At 42.2% G+C, this 24489-nt stretch overlaps 1 protein-coding gene across 2 annotated transcripts in view; it reads right to left on the reverse strand.

Moving 5' to 3' along the window:
• mapk8ip3 (mitogen-activated protein kinase 8 interacting protein 3) overlaps nt 1-24489 on the reverse strand; it is a 263435-nt gene that overhangs the window by 87705 nt on the left and 151241 nt on the right. For both annotated transcript variants that reach the window (XM_086000700.1, XM_086000698.1), the window contains 6 exons: nt 17520-17577; nt 14981-15133; nt 10699-10765; nt 6762-6892; nt 3946-4002; nt 995-1171 (listed from right to left, as the gene is read on the reverse strand). In XM_086000700.1, coding sequence (XP_085856826.1) covers nt 995-1171; nt 3946-4002; nt 6762-6892; nt 10699-10765; nt 14981-15133; nt 17520-17577 — 643 coding nt within the window. The remainder of the gene's footprint in view (nt 1-994; nt 1172-3945; nt 4003-6761; nt 6893-10698; nt 10766-14980; nt 15134-17519; nt 17578-24489) is intronic.

Raw genomic sequence — 24489 nt, forward strand, 5'->3', positions numbered from 1 at the left:
AAATCCATTGAACAAACAGAGGTGAGTAAAAATAAAAACAGAAATTTATACGGATCAACTTTTTCACTCATATTAGCAATCAGAGGAAAATAAACATAAATAGGAGCCCACTTAACTAACTGTAAGCCCCCATGTGCAACACCTAAGGATTCACATACACATTTTGTAGAATTGGATCTTCGAAGCAGTTTGTGAATTATTAGTTCCTTGACCTACTTTGATCCTTAATCTAAAGCCTGGTTTCTGGTTTTAGTTAAAAGAAGAAACTTCCCAATCAGAGCTCTTTTTTAGAATTGACTCATAGAAACAAATTCTGATTAACTTTTAACATCCTCCCTCTTGTTAGGATTTGATTACTACATTTCTTTTTTACTATTCCCATTTAAAGAAAAGAGTGCTGATTATATCATCAGGCAAACTGGCTGGGAGGAGGACTTCCTGCGGCTGACAGCATGAGGAAGGATTGAATTAACATGCCTATTTAATGACTGCATCTCAAATGGATATTAATGCAGTTCCTTCACACTGTCTGGCTCAGTATCTGGCTCAGGTGCCCTAATGAACATCAATACTCAAAAAAATATCAACATTTCAACAAAAAATACATTTTATGACATTTGATTTTAAAACAATGTAATTCTCGAAAGGTATTCTGCTGGTTAAACCACTTTTTAGAAAAAAGAGTCCTGAAGGTGGGATTTCTTCATCAACCCCAAGTCCTGATGCTAAAAATCTCCTCTTTAAGAAAAGTAAAATAAATGGCAGCATGACTTTTGCAAACAACCTTTCTTTGACTGCAACCAATTATTACAAATGAAAGAGGAGGAAACAACTAGCAAAGCAAATGAATAATGGAAATAAAACAGCAAAGATAATGAAAATAAGCCTAAACATATGAAAATCACAAACTGTATTAACCCTGTGCCATGGGAGCAGGCTGCAATGTGGGTGCAGTGCGTGTGGGGCAGGCTACACCTCGTAGGCTGTTACTTACTCCTCAGGCAGGAAGTCTATGGTACGTGATCTGTCAGCAGTTGATAACTGGGACATGGTGTGGCTTCGGCGCTTGGTGAAGCCAGATGAGCCATAGGTGTTGGGAGCAGCATAATGAAGGACAGGGGGCCTCTTCGTTGGTTGGGCAGCAGAGGAAGAGCTGAAGAGACGGCTGAAACTAGAAGAAAAGAAATAGAGCGAGAGTAAGAAAGAGAATTAAGTACTGTACCAGTTAGCTACTACAACCCAATATATACAGTACTTGTGTAAAAGCGTTTATTATAAGACTTAACTATATTAAAGCCCAACAAAACAAGTTTATTTCTGGATAATAATTTAAAGGATATACTATTCACCTGTAACATGCTATGAAATAAAGCCTTGAAGCACTGCAATTTAAATCATGCAATGCAATACCATATTAGTTCCAAGTCACATAATTCAATAACAGAAGCATGCCGCTTGTCACTGTCTACCATCACACTTGGCACTGACAGACAGAACAATAAACTTAACATAAGAAATAGGAGCAGGAGTCTGCCATTTGGCCCTTCGAGCCTGCTCAAATTCAATAAAATCATGGCTGATCTTCTACCTCAACTCTACTTTCATGCACTATCCCCATATCCCTCGATTCCCTTAATATTCAAAGATCTATCGATCTCGGTCTTGAACATACTCAACGACTGAGCCTCCGCAGCCCTCTGGGGTAGAGAATTCCAAAGATTCACCATCCTCTGAGTGAAGAAATTTCTCCTCATCTCAGTCCTAAATGGCCGACCCCTTATTCTGAGACTGTGACCCCTGGTTCTAGACTCCCCAGCCAGGGAAAACATCCTCCCTGCATCTTCCCTGTCAAGCCCTGTAAAAATTTTGTATGTTTCAATGAGATCACCTCTCATTCTTCTAAACTCTAGAGAATATAGGCCTAGTCTACTCAATCTGTTCTCATAGGACAATCCCCCCACCCCAGGAACCAGTCTGGTGAACCTTCGTTGCACTCCCTCTATGACAAGTATATCCTTCCTTAGGTAAGGCGACCAAAACTGTACACAATACTCCAGGTGTGGACTCACCAGGGCCCTATATAATTGCAGTAAGACATCTTTACTCTTACACTCAAAATCCTCTTGTAATAAATGCCAACATACCATTTGCTTTCCTAATTGCTTACTGTACCTGCATGCTAACTTTCAGTGATTCGTGTACAAGGACACCCAGGTCCCTCCGAACACCAACATTTCCCAATCTCTCACCATTTAAAAAATACTCTGCTTTTCTATTTTTCCTACCAAAGTGGATAACTTCACATTTCTCCACATTATATTCCATTTGCCATGTTCTTGCCCACTCACTTAGCCTGTCTATATCCCCTTGAAGCCTCCTTTGCATCCTCCTCACAACTTACATTCCCACTTTCAAAAATGAAATAAACTGCTCTCCCCTTCCCCACAAACTCTCTTATACAAAAAAGGCTGGAGTGTTCTTCAAGAATGTAACACATTTTAGTATTGAGATTGAACTAATAAACATGGGACAGGAGTAGGCCATTCAGCCCCTCGAGTCTGTTTCACCATTCAATTAGATCACGGCTGATTTGTAACTCAACTCCATTTAGCTGCCTTTGCTCCTTGTCCCTTAATACCCTTACCTAACAAAAATCTATCAATTTCAGTCTTGAAATTTCAATTGACCTAGCCTCAACAGCTTTGTGTGTGGGGGAGGGGGGGGGGAAGAGAGTTCCAGATTTCCACTACCCTGTGTGTGTGAAAAAATACTTCCAGGTTTCACTCCTAAATGGTTTAGCTCTAATTTTAAGATTATGGCCCCTTGTTCTTGATTCCCCCACCAGAGGAAATAGTTTCTCTGTATCCACCCTATTGAATCCCTGTATCATTTTAAACACCTTGATTAGATCACCCCTCAACCTTCTAAATTCAAGGGAATACAAGCCTAGTTTATGCAACTGGTCTTCATAATTTAACCCCTTTAAGCCCTAGTATAATTCTGATGAATCTGCACGGTACTTCTTCCAAAGCCAAGAAGTCTTTCCTGAGCTCCAGTGCCAAAACTGAACGCAGTATTCCAGATGGGGTCTGGACATGGCTCTGTGTAACTGAAGCATCACTTCCTCACTTTTGAATTCCAACCCCCTTGAGATAGAGGCCAACATCCCATTAACCTTTTTGATTACTTTTCGTACCGGTGCATTAGCTTTTAGTGATTTGTGTACATGGTTACCTAAATCCCCTTTCTCCTCCACATCTACTAATCTCTCACCATTAAGAAATATTCCAATTTGTCTTTCTCGGGGCCAAGGTGAATGAATTCACACTGTCCCACGAACTTCATTTGCCATAGCTTTTTTCCACTCACTTAGTCTGTCTATGTCCCTTTGTAATTCCCTGCTCCCATCTACACAACTTACTGTGCCTCCTAACTTAATGTCACCTGCAAATTTGGATGTACAACTCTATTCTTTCATCCACGTCATTAACATTTACTGTGAAAAGACTAGGCCCCAATACAGAGCCCTGAGGAACACCACTTGTCACAACCTGCCAATCAGAGAATGTTCCCTTGTTTGAATTGTCGTACTAGAGGAGATTTATTAGCTAAGAACCAGGTTTAAATCATATGCCTGTGAATGGAGGCTATAGCATCTCCCAGCAGTGGGAGGAAAAATCAGAAAGAATAATCCAGCCTGGATGGTAGCTCACACCTTCCAGCAATCAGCCAAAGGAGACAACAGCAGAGATCTGGGAGGAACCTGCCCATTTGGTGGCATAGCCGTGTGTTCACATCAATCGAAAAATAGTGATATTTTATTCACCTTGGAAATATTACTCAAAAATATAATTTAACTTTTTAAAAATTATTTAACAAAACATGCATTTCAAATGAATTTTTATCTGCTCTAACAGCGCTAATCTCTGATCTGAAAGTACTTACAACTGCCAGATGCCTGACCTTTTCTTCTCCTGGATTGATGGGTACTCTCGAGAAGCTCTAAATAAATATTAAAAATAAAACAGTAAGTGTTACACTGTACACACATTTCCCCATTTGGTCAAATGACAGACTGCTTAAAAGCAAGGTTGCTGTCAAGTAGATGGACTGCTGCTGATTAGGTGAAACTTGGTCCTTCAAATCTGCTGATAATCTGTTTAAAACATGGGTCCAGCTCAGACCACGAATGCCATTAGTACCAAAAACACTGCAGTACCAGGTTTAATTCCCAAGGCAGCTCAAACTACTGTGCCAAACTGAACTGCCATTTCAATCCGAATTGCCAAGTCAACCCAAAATGCCATGGCAGCCTAAAATGCCAGAGCCGTGGCAGCCTACTGCGCCATGTTAGCCACTGCTAGTGCTAATTGCCAAATCACTGCTGATTGCTCGACCCACTCAAATTATCCTGCAAGCTCTATCTACTACACCGACTAAACTGCACATTGGTGTTAACGGCACTGGCAGCAGTGTTAGACCTTACAGTACAGTAGTACGCTGCCAGTATAGTTAGACACTATAGCCCTGAATTCATACCAGCATCATTCTAAGGTTTTCTGCCACACTACTCTACTCTCCACAGTTTAGAGTCTTTGGTCTCTAACTAGTGAAAGCTGACATTGAAAGATTTGTACTGAGGGGTGGAAACTGACAAGACTTCTTACAGAATGTCATTCAAGACTCTCGGCAACTTCCCACCCTCAATAAAATACAGGTAGAGGCCTGACTATCGTTAGATATGAACAAACCATGCTGAACACAACAGACATAAGAACATGGATGATAAATGGCTTTTAAGATCATCGAAGCTCATTCTCCAGGTACTTTAACTCTTCCACTAGCATCCAGCCTCACTTTGAATGTTTCAGCTGACAGATTCTTCCAAATGTTATTTCATCCTCTGAGTGAAGAAATTCTTCCTAATATCTGTTAGAAAATTATTTCTCACTAATTTAAATGTATGATATCTGGCCCAGCTTTCCTGGCTTATTTTGAATATATATTCATGGTTTACCCTACAAATACCACTTAATATTATGTACACCTCAATGGTGTCCACACCCCCCCCCCTTAACCCTCTCCTTTTTAGACTGTGGAGGTTAAAGTTCTCCAATCTTTCCTTATAGCTCATGGCCTTTACAGTTGGAATCAGTCTTACTGCTCTTCTCTACATCCTCTCCAATGACTATATATGCTTTTCATTGTGTGGTGAGCAGAAATTAATATCCTTCCACAAATACGAGTGCATTGTACAGCCCCAGTGTAACTTCTGGAGATTGGGACTACACGGTTCTGGCAATATATCCCAAGGATTGGGACTACACGGTTCTGGCAATATATCCCAACATTTTGGCTTTCTCAATTGCTCGCCACATTGTTCAGACATTGAAAATAATAATTAAACCATTACGCTTGGCCTCTTTTTGTCTCCCTCTGCCAACTCAATGCATACTTATAACATTTATTCTTAAAATCAATAGTTAATACTATACATTTATCAATTTTGAATTTCTTCTGCCATTTATCTTAGTAACTGCATTGCCTATCAGTCTGTAAATCTTGCTGTTCCTACCTCTCCCCCTATTTTGGCAGCATCAACAAATTTGACAACCTTACATTTAGATTTGATACCCAGTTCATTAATATAGATTAGAAACAGGGGTCCAAGTGCCAACAAGTATTCTGTGTTTCCTATTAACCAAATCTGCATCCAATCCCACATTCTACCTTGAATTAGCTTTTAGTTTAATTAGAAATCTTTCATGTGGTGCTTTTGTCAAAGGCCTTCTGAAAGTCCAAATAACTATACCATACTTCTGCTGTCTACTTAACTATAACATGCTCAAAGAAGTCAAGGTTTATCAAGCAAGATGACTTTTTATCTTACTCCTACTTTTATTGCCTATCCATCTATCTTGGGATGTCTATTTAATTTACATTTGTTTCTCTTGGATGTATATTTATCTTGCATTGTTCAATGTTATGATTTTAAAAGTGTTCAATTTCTTCCTAATTGAGATACCCCCTCCCAGCTAATTTCACCTGGGCTAGCCCTCATTCCTTTGAAATTTTCCTTTTTAAAGTCATGTATGGCTCTGTGCTGGTCACTAGACTCCAAATGTTCCGCTATTTCCATAGTGTGGGTGTTATCCTATTCATAAGATCTGGATCCCGATGTAAATTAACCCCAGTAGAATTCATTACATGTTGGGTCAAATGAAAGAATGTTAGTTAAAAGATCTCTGATTAGTTTGTGCCTATTATTTAGGATGCCTCAGGAGAAAGGACATTGGGGATGAAATTGGTCGATGCCAATAGTGTGATACAGGCTCATCACAAATCGACAATCCATTTTAGACTGTGCACAATTTTCTTTTTCCTTGATGGAAAACTGGGTGTCGAATCGCTCTGAGCCCGTTTCCCGCTGCTGGCGGAGGCCAATTTCACCCCCAATCTGTTTATCAAGTTGTCACATCACTACTGATTTCAATATATTGGGAATCAATCAGTGCTGAAAGAAAAATGTGCGATATAAAGAAATGCCGAGACATCAACATTATTAACACACAGGAAGCAAATTAGGAATGTTGAGTGAAATTCGCCATGTATCGGACAGGCCCAGGCATGCATTGCACCACTTTATGGTTGATGGTCAAAAACAAAGACAGCACACAGTGTTGGGACAGGAATGAAGGTAAAGCCACTGCAGAGACTGTGTACAACACATCCAATCTATTAGATGGTGTACGCCTTCCCACCTGATCATTTCAGTCCACCTGACAGCCTCCTGCAGCTCCATCAGCCTCTCCTTGTATTGATTGCGCTCCATCAGCACCCGTGCCATCTCCACCCGTGTGAAGCGCCGTCTCTGTGCCACCTGTACGTCATCCTGTAGGTTATGGAAGCATTGCTTCACCAGAACAGATAAAAACCAGCACTCTTATATACTTTATTACAGCGGTAAAGTGACATTAACACATTCAACAGAACATGCAGCGTCCTCCTCTGGACTGGAATCCATTTTATAAACATTATAAGCAACAATGACTGTAGCAGGAAGCAGCATAACTGCAGAGCATTCTTGATCTAGTTCATCTCTTTGTTACCTTTCCCCTATGTTTTAAGTCTTCTTGTGCCACTGAAAGGAACGATAGGTGATCTCCTCCCACAGCTCTGTCAAAACTCTCTAGCCAGCTGCTTAAAAAGTGCATTAAAATGGCCGCAAGGCATGTGTTAGTTGCCATGGTTGACTCATTTTCCGATATTCACCTCCTCCCTTTGAGCCTTCATTTGGCAACTGCACCCCAGGGAGCCCTGCTGTTTTTTTTGTCCTTTTATCATTCACATCATCTCAGCCTCACCTATATATGGCCTTCCTTCAGATGCGAAGGCAGGAAAATGGTTCACAGTCTCCTCCATGATTTACACTAACAATGTCACAGTTCAGCTGACCGGATTAAACTCAGTGACAACTGTGTTGGCAAGTAATCAGACCTACCTGAAATGAATTCATTCTTATTGATATATGTATAAATAACTCTCAGAGCGATCACATTTTCGGGTCACAAGTACAAATGAGAACAGCAGCAGAATATGGAATAAACCAAAGCTGAAATAAAACTGTACCTTAGGCAGGATCTGTGTAACACATCAGCAATTTGCTTTTAAAGGTCAAATATGTGTGCACTATTATAACATCTACTGCTTTACTGAACATCAAGCTGCTAATCTTTCAGTCCGCCTTCAGTTTGGTGAAGCAGCTCACAGAAATGTATTTGAAGCTTCTGATCCAAATTTTTAATATTTATGATACGTAATGTGCCATGTATACCCCACCCAACCCCACTGCCTGTGGCTGAATCTAGTTTGACTTCATTACATCATTATAAGCCTGAGTATCCCTCAGTTTAAAATGTTGGCCAATCCAATTTCAGAATGCAAATGAGCTGTGACTGGAAGTATTATACAGGGAACTATTGCTCAATGTTACCACTTTGGGTACAGGCCAAAGCCACAAGCAGAATTAGTGACAACACCCCATATCACTATTCAGATTTTTTTTTCATTCTTGGGACGTGGGTGTCGCTGGCAAGGCCGGCATTTATTGCCCGTGCCTAGTTGGTGATGGCCGGCATTTATTACCCCTCGCTAGTTGCCATGATAAGGTGGTGGTGGTGAGCTTTCTTCTCCTTGAACCACTGCAGTCTGTGGGGTGAAGGTGCTCCCACAATGCTGCATTTTCCCTGATACAATGGCCTAGCAAGCCAGTCCATTGTAAGAGGGCAGTTAAGAGTCAACCACATTGGTGTGGAACTGGAGTCACATATAGGCCAGACCAGGTGAGGATTACAGGTTTCCTTCCCTAAGGAACATGAGTGAACCAGTTAGATTTTTACAACAATCCTCCTGCTTCATGGACATTTTTACTGATGCCAGCCTTTTATTTTGTAATTTTGTTTACTGAAATCACATTCTAAAACTGCCATGGTGGGATTTGAACTCATGTTCTCGGGATTATTAGTCCAGGCCTCAGGAACATAACCACTACACTACCATAACCAATCTATATTGTAGAATATTTGGCTGATTATCCTCAATACAATTGCAGAGATAATTTCTTACTCTTTACTTATTTACAAGTGGATCCCTTAACAACAAATCTTACTTACCTTTCAAAGAATAGTCATAAATGGGACCTGTTCTTAACATTATCTCAGTCGGTGGATACAATTATAAGCAAATGTAGATGAAGCTATTTCCAGGCACTCGATAATACTAGTTCCCTGGAAAATGTCTGGAGTGAAGTTTTTTTTTTTTTAAATAGGAGTGTTAAAGACTGACATCTATTGCCAGTTAAAGGGTAATGCGCCTGATGTGTTGCCTGGGCAGTATTGGTGGGCAAGTATAAAGAACACACTGTGGACAGGGGATGCATGCTTACATTATAGCGTTTTGGTGCTCGATACCAATAGTTGTTTCTAACACCATTGCACTGATTGTGTAACTGGTGCAGCACAGCACCAAAGTGGCATGGTTGTCCTAGGTAGCCATGCATGCCTTCTCAACTAAGTACCAAGGCTGGCTACCAAGAACCACTAGGTCTCAACTGTTGCCCATAGGGTAATTATCTGATGTAAGTATTTAGAATAGAGAGATCACAACCACTGTTCTACTAGACAGCCATCTCACATAAGACATGGGAAGATTTGGACTTCACTATTAGACCATTGGGGCGCTAACCATGGTGAATAGCTAAGACCACCTAAACCCAACTCGTGGACTAATGGGGAGTCATCCAGACAAGTACCTAGGAGGGGTAGGACTCATGGCCCATCTAAACGCCATTTAAGCTAATTATTCAGATTGGCTGCATACTAATCACTGGCCCATTTTGAATCACCTATCAGGTAAGTATCTAAGTCCAGCGGACCTACTTAGAACACTTATGATAGATTGTTACCTGGATTCAAAATCTTGGCTCACTGAGGAGTCATTCCTGCTAAGAAATTAGAATGCTTGGATTTCAAAAAGTGGCTAATTGCATACGTCTGTCTCATCTGTGGGCGAGTAGATGTTTTTCATGTATTCAAAATTTAACCATGAAAGAGCATTGAAAAATCGGAATGCTCTTTTCAAGAGAATATTGTGTCACTTTTGCCCCTTATTATTAGAGTTTCTCACAGCTAGTACAAGTCATTTACACAATCAGTGCCTGAAATATTAAAAATACTATGTAAAGCAACAAATGAGGTTACGATCTGCTGCAAATGCTTTGAAAGGTGTTTGAGTTAGTGGAAAATGTAATGTTTCCACTAACAAATATTGGCAGAGCTCAATAGCTTTAGCGGCAAGTCCTATTAATGGGACCTAGTAGCTCTAGCAGTAGTGCCAGAGGAGCAAATAACCTCACAGATAGGCTGCTGAACTCCCACTCAAAAGGACCTGTAGTTCTCCTGGTTAAATTTGGGACTCCCTTTGGAGTTTGACACACGCCCTAACTTACACTTAAACTGAACTGATCCACAATGAATAAATTTGGCCAGGGCTTGGCAGAAACACATTATGTTGGTGTGGCACTTCATTTAGTAAGGAGATGAAAACTATCCTGCTCAGCAAAGTCTCGGCCCAGACCACCTCGTCTAATGGGTGAAGCCGAACAGAGATGAAGGGACTGAACGAAGACCTATACAAGGGACAAATATAAATGTACAGACGAGATCTCCGGTGGACTCCACTGCATTTGCAGTCCATTATTCAGATCTGGGACTCTCATTTCCATTGTTCCTCATGCAGCTGGAAGAATAGATAGGTGAACAAATCATAGAAAAATCCAACCACAGTATTTTTTTGCTCAGACATAGGATATGTTTGCTATTGGGGTGAAATGCTCCAAGTGACTTTTTCCCTTACTGTTGCAGTCCAGATCCTACCCTATAGGAAGTTAACTTGTTTTCCGACTAGGAATAACTAACAAATTTGGGCTGTAGTAAGAAATTCAGGAGTCGGGTAACTCTTGCATTTGATTGTGTATCCAAAAGGAAGTGTTGGAGAATAGCTCTTACCAATTCTTGGCTAATAAATATGCTCAATCAGCTGAAGACTTTTCTTATTGTGTTATTGGAACCATTAAACCACACCTGTTACTATCTAGCTGAACAAGCACTGACAATCCAGTACACAATATCGAGAACTTACACTTACATCCTCCAGCTCTTCCTTGCCCTCTTTGTTATTCATGGCCATGATAGCTTCCGATTTAACCCTAGAAAACATAAAAGTACATTAGAGACTTGGAGGGGCTCATCTGATGGTATGAGAAGTCACTGATCACAGCTCAATGGGAAAGACACTATTCCACTCATTCATTCCGATCTATTCAGATATCAATTATCAGATAAAACATAACAGGCCAAGGACTGCTGAATTACATTAAAACACACTGCAGTCATGGTTTGCAATCACTGCCCAGGAATGCAAAAAGGTTACAGTTTATACTTGTTTTATTATTTCTAATTTTTACATTGCCATACACATTCCTCTTGCCCAAACTAGAATGTTTTGCTGGAGCAAGTGACAGTACTAGGGTGAAGTTTTAAATCTATGACAATATAAAGAGAACAAAGTGCCATTTTTAAAAAGCCATAATATTTTTACTGCTGTGTGGATTTTAAGCAGTAGTGGCTCATTTTAATTCCATACATAGAAACATAGAAGATAGGAGCAGGAGTAGGCCATTCGGCCCCTCAAGCATGCTCCGCCATTCAATGAGATCATGGCTGATCATCCAAATTCAGTACCCTGTCCCTGCTTTCTCCCCATATCCCTTGATCCCTTTAGCCTTAAGAACTATATCTAACTCCTTCTTGAATATATTTAATGATTTGGCCTCAATTGCCTTCTGTGGTAGAGAATTCCACAGGTTCACCATTCTCTGGGTGAAGAAATTCCTCCTCATCTCAGTCCTAAATGGCTTACTCCTTATCCTTAGACTGTGACCCCTGGTTCTGGACTCACCCGCCATCGGGAACATCCTTCCTGCATCTAGTCTGTCTAGTCCTGTTAGAATTTTATAAGTTTCAATGAGATCCCCTCTCATTCTTCTGAACTCGAGCGAATATAAGCCTAATCGACCCAATCTCTCTTCATATGTCATCCCTGCCATCCCAGGTATCAGTCTCGTCAATCTTCACTGCACTCCCTCCATGGCAAGAACACCCTTCCTCAGATAAGGCGACCAAAACTGCACACAATACTCAAGGTGTGGTCTCACCAAGGCCCTGTACAACTGCAGCAAGACAGCCCTGCTCCTGTACTCGAATCCTCTCGCTATGAAGGCCAACATACCATTTGCCTTCTTAACCGCCTGCTGCACCTGCATGCTTACCTTCAGCGACTGGTGCACAAGGACACCCAGGTCTCGTTGCACCTCCCCTTTTCCCAATCTATTGCCATTCATATAATAATCTGCCTTCCTGTTTTTGCCACCAAAGTGGATAACCTCACATTTATCCACATTATACTGCATCTGCCATGCATTTACCCACTCACCCAACCTGTCAAATCATACTGGTGTTTCTCTGCATCCTCCTCACAGCACACTCGCCCACCCAGCTTTGTGTCGTCTGCAAACTTGGAGATATTACATCTAGTTCCCTCATCTAAATCATTAATATATATTGTGAATAGCTGGGGTCCTAGCACCGATCCCTGCGATACCCCACTAGTCACTGCCTGCCACTCAGAAAAAGACCCGTTTATTCCAACTCTTTGCTTCCTGTCTGCCAACCAGTTCTCTATCCAAGTCAGTACCTACCCCCCAATCCCATGTGCTTTAACTTTGCATGCTAATCTCTTATGCGGGACCTTGTCGAAAGCCTTCTGAAAGTCCAAATACACCACATCCACTGGTTCTCCCTGATCAATTCTACCAGTTACATCCTCAAAAAATTCCAGTAGATTTGTCAAGCATGATTTATCTTTTGTAAATCCATGTTGACTTTGTCCGATCCTGTCACTGTTTTCCAAGTGCTCTGCTATCACATCTTTTATAATAGACTCTAGCATTTTCCCCACTACCGATGTCTGGCTTACTGGTCTATAATTCCCCGTTTTCTCTCTCTCACCTTTTTTAAATAGTGGGGTTACCTTAGCTACCCTCCAATCCATGGGAACTGTTCCAGAGTCTATAGAATTTTGGAAGATGACCAGCAATGTATCTACTATTTCTAGGGCCTCTTCCTTAAGTACCCTGGGATGTAGATTATCAGGCCCTGGGGATTTATCGGCCTTCAATCCCGTCAATTTCCCTAACACCATTTCCCTACAAATACTGATTTCATTCAGTTCCTCCCTCTCATTAGACTCTATGATCCCCGACCTCACTGGGAGGTTATTTGTGTCCTCCTTTGTGAAGACAGAACCAAAGTATGTATTTAATTGGTCTGCCATTTCTTTGTTCCCCTAATTGGCCTAATCCAGATTACAAAAGAATTTTCTTTTTTTCTTTTTCTTGTAATGAGTCCTAGAATTATTTGTTTTCCCTTCTCCTTGCTTCAATATGTTATACTTTGGACTGAGGCAGCTCAGTAAACTTAAAAGGCAACTGTCACTGTTGCCATAGAAAGCAAAAAGCCAGAAGAGTAGTGAGTTACTTTTGTTGTGAAGACTACGTTAATGTTAAAATCTCTCCCACAAACTCTTTTTCTTTTAAATGTCAATATAAATTTTACCTGAAAAAATTTATGAAATTTGTCCTCTGGCTTTTCTTCAAATAATTTTGAGGAACAACTGAACATAAACTGCGAGAAGCGAAAGCAAAATATTCCAGCAGTTCAACCAATGCATTCTGGGAAAAAGGGTACACGGCACAGGCAGAGTTTTAACTTGTTGTGCTGGTGTTAACAGGGAGGCAACAGCTTCACAATGGGCTCAGTAGCCTTATTGCCTCATTCACACCGTCAGTGTGGCTAGCGCCATTTTGTATGGGTCTGGGCGCCCAAAACACCTGCCTATTTTATTATACAAATCGTGGACCTAGGAACCCGATTGCCATTTTAGGTTGGAACTGGATGGAGCGTGGGCCACGCACGGGCGATGGAGCCAAAGAGCAACGCTCCTGCGGGCCCCACAAAAACAATCTGGGCTGCTGCCGCACTGGGAGCCTCCCCCTTGCACTCACCTTGCTGCTGCCAGAGGCGACCCGATGTTGGCCAGCCTTAATTTGCCGAGCTGCAACGAGACGCTTGTGTGTGGTGCCCCCGCAGCTCACTTTCACGATGCGTATGAGACTGGGGCCTCAAAATCACAGTCGCCTCTTCATCAGACGGCCGACCAGCGTGCTCCATCAGCTGTACAACCAAAGGTCAAACACTGACCCCCCCCCCATAGGCCGAGACTGCTTAATCTGAATTCAGCTAACAATGTCATAGCTCTTGATAAAAATATCGGGGCGGGTTTTAGCTTTTCGCACATGAGGGCGGTCGGCGGGTAGAGCGCACGCACCGCCCGCCCGCCCACTGTAACTGCCGTGAGGCCCAGGTCACTTTGCAATCTGGGCCTCGTGTGCGTGTGCGCAGCCGGTGAGCTGTGTGCACCCCGAGGGGCACCTGGAGGCACCTCACCCAGTGAGGAAAGCTCCTCCAGGCCCCACATAAAGAAAAGTTAAACATTTCTGAGAAGCCTCCAGCTGGTCAGACCACTCAACGCCGATCCAAATGGGTGGAGCGTGTGTAGCGCATGTGTGGCTCACACTCTGCCCTTTTATATCTCAAAATTGCAATCGCCGTCCTATGTATGTCACAGGGCCTTGATTTGTACATTAAATGCGTTTATCTATTAAAAGTGGCCTTTCACCTGAAACAAGCGGGTGCCCCGCTTAGTCTTCTCAGGGCCCTACCGAAAACAACAGCAGGCAGAGAGGCAGCGTAAACGGGGCAGACAGGGCCTCGGTTTTAACATCTCATCTGAAAGACAGCACCTCCAACAGTATTGCACTGAGTGCCAGCTTAAGTCTCTGGAGTGGGGCTTGAACCCTCTGAGGCAAGGCCGATACTTATGTCCTTTTAATGTAATTTTTATGCAATAACACTTACATAATTTTAATGAAATATGTCATTTTTTGTTCTTTTTATTTAGCTTAAACCTCTATTTTGGACATTAGAAATTTCAGTTATTGAGACCAAATGGAAGATGCAATTTCTTTCAGAGCACACTTTGAAGACAGATGCGCGCACCCTGCAGGACACTTACTGAAACAGTGACAGGCAAGGTGTGACAACGCTGACATTGAAAGTTCTGTCACAGCGCCCCCTATATGTGTCACTGGTAATTGCAAACAATATGCACATTTTTATAATGAGATTTCCCATAACAGCTGGTTCAAATAAGAGCTTTCAATGGAGTGCACGCCCCATGCACTAAACAGATCCCTCTGCTATAATCGATTGGTCCAATAATAGATCATTATGCAGTGTCTCACCGTTTCAGTTCTTCCTCCAGCTCCTTCATCCGGTTCTCAACCTTGGCTTTGGCTTGTTTGATGGTCTCCAGCTCTCCTTTCAGCACCTCCTGCTCACTTGACAGCTCATCCACCTTTGCAATCAGGTCATCTTTCACTATGTTCAGGGCATTCCTACAAATACAGTCAGTGTCACCGAGTTATACCACGTTCAATTAAAGTAAATGAGCTGAATACCAAAAAATCTCCGTTTAGATGCAGATCAAACACCACACAGAAAAAACTCCTTACTGAGGAAGAAGTATAATTGTATATTCTCTTAGTTCAGTTATAATTGTGCTGGAGAAAAGCTTACCATACAGATCAATCGTAACAATAAAATTTAAGATGCATGTGCAGAGACAGTAATGATCAACTGCGACCTAAAGTTTGGCTGCACCTTCTTGCAGGCTTGCTGCAGAATTGACCTATGGAATGGTGCTTGGGGTGGCACAGATGGAACCCCTCCTTGCTAGTACCTCATGCAGCACAACTGTAACGTCAGCAACCACTAAAGAGACAGGTGCAGTCACTTGCCTGCAGTCTCGTGACTAAATCTAGGGGTCCCTTTCCCTTCATCTTGGCCTGCCACTTCTTAATCCCTTACCACCTCAGCCTTGGCAAAGGTGGCTAATGGGCTGAGTTGCCTTTTAGTGCTTCCAGTTTCTGAATTTTCAACCCCCTCCGTGTCACACACCCCTTTAATTGTCTCCAGCCCGTTAAATTTGACTTGCATGTTCTCTCCCACTAGTGATGTCATCCCTAGGCCCATCTGAGTCACACTTGAATTTGTGAATAATTATGCAGATGAACTTAGACCAGATAATTGAGTGCTATTTGCACTTAACATTCAGGCTGCTCTTAAAGCAGTGCAAACCAAATTCAAACTGATTTACACCTTACAATGAAAGTCGGCCCAAAGAGGGCCAATTTTTAATCTTAGTACACTTGGGTGCAAAGGATGGTTTGGATACTGAGCATAGGGCAAAATCATTAATGGATGAAAACTCAGGTGGGCTTCATTACACGCATGCAATCTTCCCCACCCAAATTTCCTCTATGCTCTGCATACACGGGATCCTTTACACTTAAGCACAACAAGAGTAAAATCTAACTGGGTTCTGTCAACTTGTTTCAGCAAAGCCAAATTCAAATTATCAAGTTGTTCGAATTAAACAATTTTTAATGAAACAGCACAGGAGGTTATTTTGCATAATTCAATTTGAATTAAGCAATTTCAAATTAAAAGTAGGGTGAACTACCCTAGTCCATAGTAATACATTTTATATGTCCATTCTGGTGCATAGTACTACATCCATTTGTAATTTTCAGAATATCCATATTGTTTTTCAATCCCATGCGCATAAGAGAAATTTGTGAGTGCATGTGAGCACATTACAAGAACAATTGTGAACGTATGTCATCACATCAGGGGAATGTATATGAATATTAGTCAGCGCTGCAACAAAAATGAAGCATATTTTCTATAGCTTATCATGGTACTGGCCTTTTTCGGTCACAGTACATATGGGTTAAAAGCCAGGTTCACTCACAGAAAATGGCCAAGTATTCTTTTGATATACAAGAGCCTGAAAATAAATGTAGTATTTAGTCAGGTATCGGAGGGAAGGTGCCAAGCCATTCAATTCAAATATAAGGATCTTGTGGCATTTTTTGAATTTTGTTTAGTTTAAAGGATACATATTTAATTTGTACCAGTCAATTTTTGGAATGTATTTTTCAGCCCATCTCGTCCAACTGACTAGTCCACCTGAAGCCATCAGAGATAGATAAGCCAGAGACAGTCAGCAACAAATTGCTATATAGATGTTAATGTTCTAAGGAAGTTGGGTCTGGTCCAGTTTAGTGAAGCAGACACGACTGTTTCTTATTTTCTGTTACAGGGAGGGATAGTTAAGGCTGCAGCTACTGGACAGCTACAGTGTGTTATTGCATTTACTGCTTAAATCAATCTATTTGGCAGTTTAACTTCTAAGCCAGTCTAGTAAAGTGTTTATTCTACCACCTGTGAAAGTCAACAAAGATCACATGAATGCAGGTGCTATAACCAATAAGTCAAAATATAATAACTACTGTTTTCTGTTGCATCCCTGGGCTTGTTACAAATTACACAATACTAGGCAGGTAAAGGCACACTCCAGACCATAGGGGGAAAGGGCTCACTTACCAAAGTGGGTTGAGATATTGAACCCGAGAAAATTATCTAGAGTACAAGCTCAAAAATGTAATCGGTGCATCACGAGGATGTATAGGACTATCAGTGAGCATCATCACAAGGGTGTAAGTATTGGAGTGCATAGCATGTTAGCATCATTGAGCACATCATGAGAATGTGTTTACTTGTGGGCGCGTCAACGAGCACATTACAAGGATGTATATGAGTATCCGTAACTACATCATGCGAATGTGTGTGGACAGCAGTCGGCACATTACAAGATTTTGTCTAGATATTGGTGAATGCATGCAGTAGAGTAAATTAACAGTAAAATGTTCTCCTTACTTGGTTTCCAAAAGCTGAGTGTTCTCCATGATGAGATTTTCAACTTCCTTTCCCATTCCTGGAAGAGGCACAAGTGGTTTGCATTCAGTATTTGTACATAGGCTCTTCCAACTATTAATGCACACAACACACATACATAGACATGTATACACACACGCATACATACATATATACAGATAAAAACAAAAATGGGCATTTCATACATCACTGTGTCTAGCTAGTCATTGTTCAACTTTTTGCTGCAGTAGAAAGTATGATGTGTGAAATCCCCCTTGCCATATATAAATACACACATTCATTCACACTGAGAGCTGCAGTGAAAAAGCATGAGTGGAACATAGAGCTCTCCGACCACAGATGAATCTTAGAAAGCACATGCACCCCAGTGGTCCCATCAGCCTCTTGGTTAAGTTTTATTTTGTGGGATTCTGTCAGTCCTTTAACCAGCTGCTCAATTGTGACATTTCACAAATAACTCGACTGGTTTTAAATTCTACTGTTTAAAGCACAGTAAAGAAAAAAATCATGCCTCAAATGTGATCTATTTTCAGTTTTCAAAATTCAACTCTCCATCCACCTGCAGTGTTTAAAGATTCAGCAGCCAATCACAGACCCAGAAATTAGTGACTCAGAGTGGATGTCAGCTCCGTTGTGGGTTTTTATTTTTTCCTTTGTGTTTGTTCTCCTTTTATAGAAGATGTGGCTCATGCTGCGATATAATTCCATGCACAATAGCAGTCCTCCAGTACACTGCCAAGTGGCTATTCCTCACATGTGATCCCACACATTAAGAGGCAGAGGCTAATTGACCAACAGTGACAACTTCCACTTATACAGCTCCTTCAATATAAAAGTGTCCCAAGACACTGCACAGAAGGCGCATGGGAAACGAATGCTGACTATGGAAATGAGAAATTAGGAAAGGTGATCAAAAGCTTGGATGAGGAGATGAGTTTTGAGGTTTCAAAAAGGGGAAAGAGCGATGGAGAGGCAAAGAACTTTAGGGAGAAATCTCCAGAGTAAGATCCAGGAAGCTGAAGGCATAGAAACGTAGAAGATAGGAGCAGGAGTAGGCCATTCGGCCCCTCGAGCCTGCTCCGCCATTTAATGAGATCATGGCTGATCATCCAAATTCAGTACCCTGTCCCTGCTTTCGCCCTATATCCCTTGATCCCTTTAGCCTTAAGAAATATATCTAACTCCTTCTTGAATATATTTAATGAATTGGCCTCAACTGCCTTTTGTGGTAGAGGATTCCACAAGTTCACCACTCTCTGGGTGAAGAAATTCCTCCTCATCTCTGTCCTAAATGGCGTACCTCTCATCTTTAGACCGTGACCCCTGGTTCTGGACTCCCCTGCCATCGGGAACATCCTTCCTGCATCTAGTCTGTCTAGTCCTGTTAGAATTTTATAAATTTCAATGAGATAAGGCATTGTTAACAATAGTAGGGCAAAGTCAGCGTACAATATACAAGTGACTGGAGTCAGATGAGTTCCATGGGATATGTGGTACTTAATTTTCTTCCACTATACCACCTAAAACAGGGTGTTACAGCATTAGAAAATCAAAGGGAAATCAGACAAGGAGGCCTATCATTACATCCCCACCCCTACCAGCACTACCCTTGATCTTACTGCCCCAGCCCAGCAGGGAAGATAGCTGACTGCCTCTTAAGGGGGGACGAGCGACGTGCATTTTTGAAAAAAAAAAATTGAAATGTGTTAAATGTATTTGAGTGAACTCACACTGAGTAACATCTACTGAATAAAACAACACTCATGGGCTACTTGGGGCCCAGAGTAATGCAAGGGTGGGTATGTGGCTTTATTACTTAGCACTGTCAGTTACCTTTCCACTCTCGTGGAAACAAGTTCTTGAAAGAAAATGTTCTAAAAATGTGAAAATGTTGTGGTTTATAATCAGAATATGCAACAAGTTGGACCAGGAAATCAGAAAAAGTTATGCTCATGCACCTGGCCACAACATGACCTCTGTGACTTTGCTGCTCTGGTCTGGTTGTGATGGAACTGCTTCCATACTCTAAGATTACCGACCATGTAACACTAACTAGTTTATATGGAGCTTCATAAATAGAACTACTATTGGTCATTTATGGGCATTATCACTCAATCAGAATGATTTTGTCTATTTGAATGCACATTGGTTAATGGTAGTGCACTTCTGGTCTTATTCCTTCTAAGGTCATTATCGAATTTAAATGCTCTTATGAGTCAGCAATCCATTTTTCTTCCCATGCGCACTGATATATTTGAACAGCTACTTTGCTTATATGCAGCTCAGTATGTGAAATTTGATCCGCATCAGGTACGTCAGATCCTCTGCTCTCTGGTCTCTAATCTCAGGTCCAAAAGCTATGACCACCATCACTAAGATCTGTGCCTCCAGATTTACTGCTGCCCTATACCATCTCTTCAATCTCTCTTGCTTCCAGTCCAAGTGTCCTTCTCCATGGAAATTTGCTCCTGCTCACGCCACACTGTTCTTACATCAGTACTTTACAGTATAAAGTTTTGGAAGCTCACCTTGCAAGTTCTGACCTAATCTATGGCCAGCAGTATGGTTTTTGGCACTGGTGACCTTGTTATTTATGTTTTGCACCTCTGGAATTCTGCACTGGGACACACTGATGAATCATCTGTTACGATGGTTTATATTTTACATTCAGTGCACTTTCTTAGCTTGACAAATTTGGGAAGAAACTGATGAATTGTAAAAGTGTTCCACACACAATCTACATAAAGAAAGAATTGCATTTCTATAGCACCTGTCACAACCTCAGGACGTCCCAAAGCGCTTTACAGCCAAAGAAGTACTGTTTGAAGTGTTGTCACTGCTGTAATGTAGCAACATAAAACACTTCTGTGAAATACATCAGATTTGCAGACCTTCTGAGACTCATCAACAATTGCATTCTATGCAAAACACAGTCCTAGTACTGCCTTGGACATTTTGAAAGCCTCTAGCACTGTGCACTTTTAAACAAGTTACCATTATATAGACTCCCATCAAAGTTATGTTCCCATCAAAACCACCAGAGGTGTCTAGTTTGCTTTTGTATCATTCTATCTGCACTGCAGTTAATGGCTCGTCATTCCATTAACCATCCCTTGGACTCTGTCCTCCCTCACACTCTGTTCTTTCTTCATATCAATGATTGTATTCACTCTTGCTGATGATTCATCAACTTCCTTTAGTGGTCTTCTTGCAGTGCAATGGCTCAATTGCTATATCTTTATCTCATAGAAAGTTACAAAACAGAAACAAGCATTCCTCCCAACCAGTCCATGTTAACATTTACCCTCCACACGAGCAAAAGATCTCCGTTAATGGGAGCCCTGAAAATCTTGTTTCTTTCAATTCTTCAAAGCAACAATTTCTTCATGTCTCTCAAGTCAAAACAACAGCTATTACCTCTGTTGGCCTCATCCTTAGTCCACCGCCTGTTGATGCTTGCCTCTGACTTTAAATGGAATTCCTCTATTGTTAAAGCTGCCTCGAACTTCGGCTTTACTCTTTTGCACCAAAAACTTATTTCTACTTTAAGAATTCGTAACTCTCTCTAAAGCCCAGATCTGAACAAAGCTTGAATACTGTTCCTATCTCTGGGAAGACTCTTATCTTCTTTCACATACTTCTTGACAGGATGCAATAAAACACTCGTCGCCTAATAGAGCAATCTCGTACCAATAATCTCCAACTCACTCTTCTCTCCTCACAACCTTTCCTGTCATTCTCTATTTTATCAGTATTATACTATGGTCAGGGTTTCTATTAACTTTGCTCTCTTGGTCCTTAAGTACAAAATATACTGTCCTACACTCTCGGCATCCTCCCTATATCTCCACCGTGCTGGAATCAAGCGATCATTTTCTGAGTTAATACTGCTGGTAGGGAACTTTCCCCTGAAGAACACAAATCATAAATTTGGATGCACAAACAATTTAAAATAATGTACGATAGATTGTGCACAGCATGCGCCTGAATTTCCAAGGGGCCATTCTCGGCAGGTAAAGCTCCTCACCAGCACCTCCTCCCAAGACCCACAATCTCCTGTTCAAACTCTTCCTTGCAAAAATGAGGAACTCAACCTTCCTCCTTCCTAGAATCTATGGACCGCTGCTGGCTCCATCCTGGCCTCTGAAATGAATTTCCCCTGATTGGGTTTGTTAAGCCCACCCAGCGCATTTGCCAGCCAATTGGAGGAAGCCGGTCTGGTGACGTCATTTGATGACGCGTAATCAGCCGGTTTCCTTAAAGGGACCATGACTAACTTTATTTTGCCATTTGTGCTGTCAGTGTTCTACAGCATTGAGGTGCTGCAAACACTGACAAGCACTGCACAGAGATGCAGGGCTGCACCCAGGCTCTCCCATGACTCTCTCCATATGCTTATGGAGGGAGTCACAGCACGCAGGGAGGTCCTCTTCCCTTCCCATGGGCGGAAGAGACCTCCCCAGGAGATCAACGCAGCCTGGTTGCACATCCTGCTGTGCCTCTCATCACATCCTCATCACTCTGCCTTCCCTACCTTACTCCTGCACATCCTTATTCACACCAACTTACCTTGCACCTCCACCCATCCCTCTCTATCTACATTATCACATCCCCATCTCACTAGCCACCCCTCACATGCACCCTCATCCTAGTGCAATCATACCAACTAACACACAAGGGTAGGCACTTGGGTGTTTTATGTAATGTTCATGTAAAGTTTCTGTTAATGTGGTGTCAAACTTTGAAACTTTTATTTTCAACACTTTGCATTCTTGGACAGATCTGTGTGGACCTTTGGAAATGGCTTAGTGAGTTGCAGTGAATGGTGAGACATAATGGTACACCCCGCAATGGTGATGAGTGTGAAAGGAATGGCTTGGGCATTGTAGGGATGCTTTATGGTCTTGGTGTGGGGTGGTGCCAACCTGGCGCATCATGTGGCAGCCAGGATGTACAGTGCCATGTGAAGTAAATCTGGCCATGGTGAGGCCATCCCTGCCCTCCCGGGCAGCAATATGCTCGGGTGCTGATGCCGTGTGTCCTGTGCAGCATCAGTTGATTGCGGAGAAGGATGGTGTTGTTGTTGGTGCTGCTGGTGTTGGGATTCTGAGGACCAAGGTGAGAGAGTATAAAGGGCACCCATGCTGATGGAATAGATGGCAGGTGAAGTAGAGATGACAGGAGCGATCTCTCTATGGTGAGAGAGGTAATGAGGTCAGACTGGATGGAGAATTGTGTAAAGACTTGCAGCATGGTGAATCTGTTGTGGAAATGCAGTGATGATGAGCTTGTGGCTGAGGGAAGATATCTCTGTATGTTGAGGGCTTTTACTGTACAATTAAAGCTGTCAACTCAACAGCTGATTCAATGGCCACTGAACTCCTGCCTCAGCTTAACAGACGTGATCCCCAAGCAGCGAGGACCCTGTGGGTGAGCACGTAAAATCAAAAGGTGAACTCAAATGTGTTCTTAATCATCTCTAAACGAGGTCATAATGACCCAAATTGGGTCCCCTGTCGCTGCGTGTTGGGTCTGCTCCGCACCAAGAGACCCGACATCGGGGAAAGGCACGTGATGGCAGATTCACTGCAGGGTCTCGACCTGCTGGGGGAAAAAACACTTTTCCCACCCAACACTCCACCGATCGCGCCCGCTGACTGCCCCCACCACCCCCCCCACCCCAGAACCCCTGGAAAATCCAGCCATATGTATTCTTGTGATCTTTCAGTGATAATTTATTGTAGTCTATTCCTGATAATTCAAAATTGCTCAATTAAATTTGAATTCTCCTAAAAAGGCCTCCAGTGCTGTTTTATTCCAAGTGTTTAATTCAAATTACTAGATAATTTGAATTTTTTTAGCACAATAACAATTTCCAGTGGACAATATTAGCAATTCTCTGACACTACATTATTTAAGCTTAGAAATTGCTGTTGATGTAAAGCATTACCTGATGACAACTGAACGACAGGTGGCAGCAACTACTTTGCACCATTCCCACTCACTGCATGCCCATCAGGAAATCGCTGAGGGCGCACTTTAGCACAAAGACTGCGCGTTAGCCTTCTTCATCGGGGATTCAGGGATTACTGCTTCTTAAAGGGAAGCCCACAAAATTGCTATCTTTTAGCTGTCTAGAATTGCCCTCTCTAAAATCCTCCACCTCTCCACCTTCCTCTCTTCATTTCAGGCCCACCTTAAATCCCACCTTTTTCGACAAGCTTTTAGTCGCCCTTCCTGATAACTCCTTTGGCTCGGTGCCCATTTCTGTCTGATTATTGCTCTGTGATGATACTGTATAAATCCAAGTTGTTGTTGTTCAATATGTTAAATTTCACCCACATGAATCAAGTGTTCAACCGGAGGTAGGTTCTCGCACGTTGGGAATGAGAAAGCAACCACAGCAGTTTTGCACTGTAATTGCCTTCTTGTTGGAGAAGGAAGAGTAGAAAGGGGCTACCAGGGATGTCAAATGGTGCCAGAGTGGCACTTTACGGACCCCTGAAAACCCTGCGGCCATTTCCGCCATTGGTTTTAGGGTTTCCGACGGAAATTCTACCCCAGATACCAATGATGATGATGATGATGATGCTGCACTAGTGCAACGAGAAAGAACAGTGCACCAGGCACTCATACCAGGCGGGATACAGTTACCCAAGTGCCTGCACTGCTCTCTTAACACATCCTCTTGTCCACTGTAACCAATAAAATGGTCTGGAGCATCTTCTGCAACACTGGCCTCTGCACTTCCCTCAACTACCACCATTTGCTGTGCTGCTACCTAATTCTACACAAGCCCCAGTGAGAAGGCTCTGTAACTGAATCAGTCATGTTTGCCACTGCAGCAGCTGGTAGTTACTGCCCACTTTCTGGCACGTGCAGAGGAATGTTGAGTGGGATTGCCCTGCGAAACAGCAGCCTCATCCATACCTACTCCAGCCGTGCTCCTGTT

This window comes from Somniosus microcephalus, chromosome 11 (genome assembly GCF_052327205.1).
Source record: "Somniosus microcephalus isolate GS21.2 chromosome 11, FLI_Smic_1.0, whole genome shotgun sequence".
NCBI classification, from domain to species: Eukaryota; Metazoa; Chordata; class Chondrichthyes; order Squaliformes; family Somniosidae; genus Somniosus; species Somniosus microcephalus.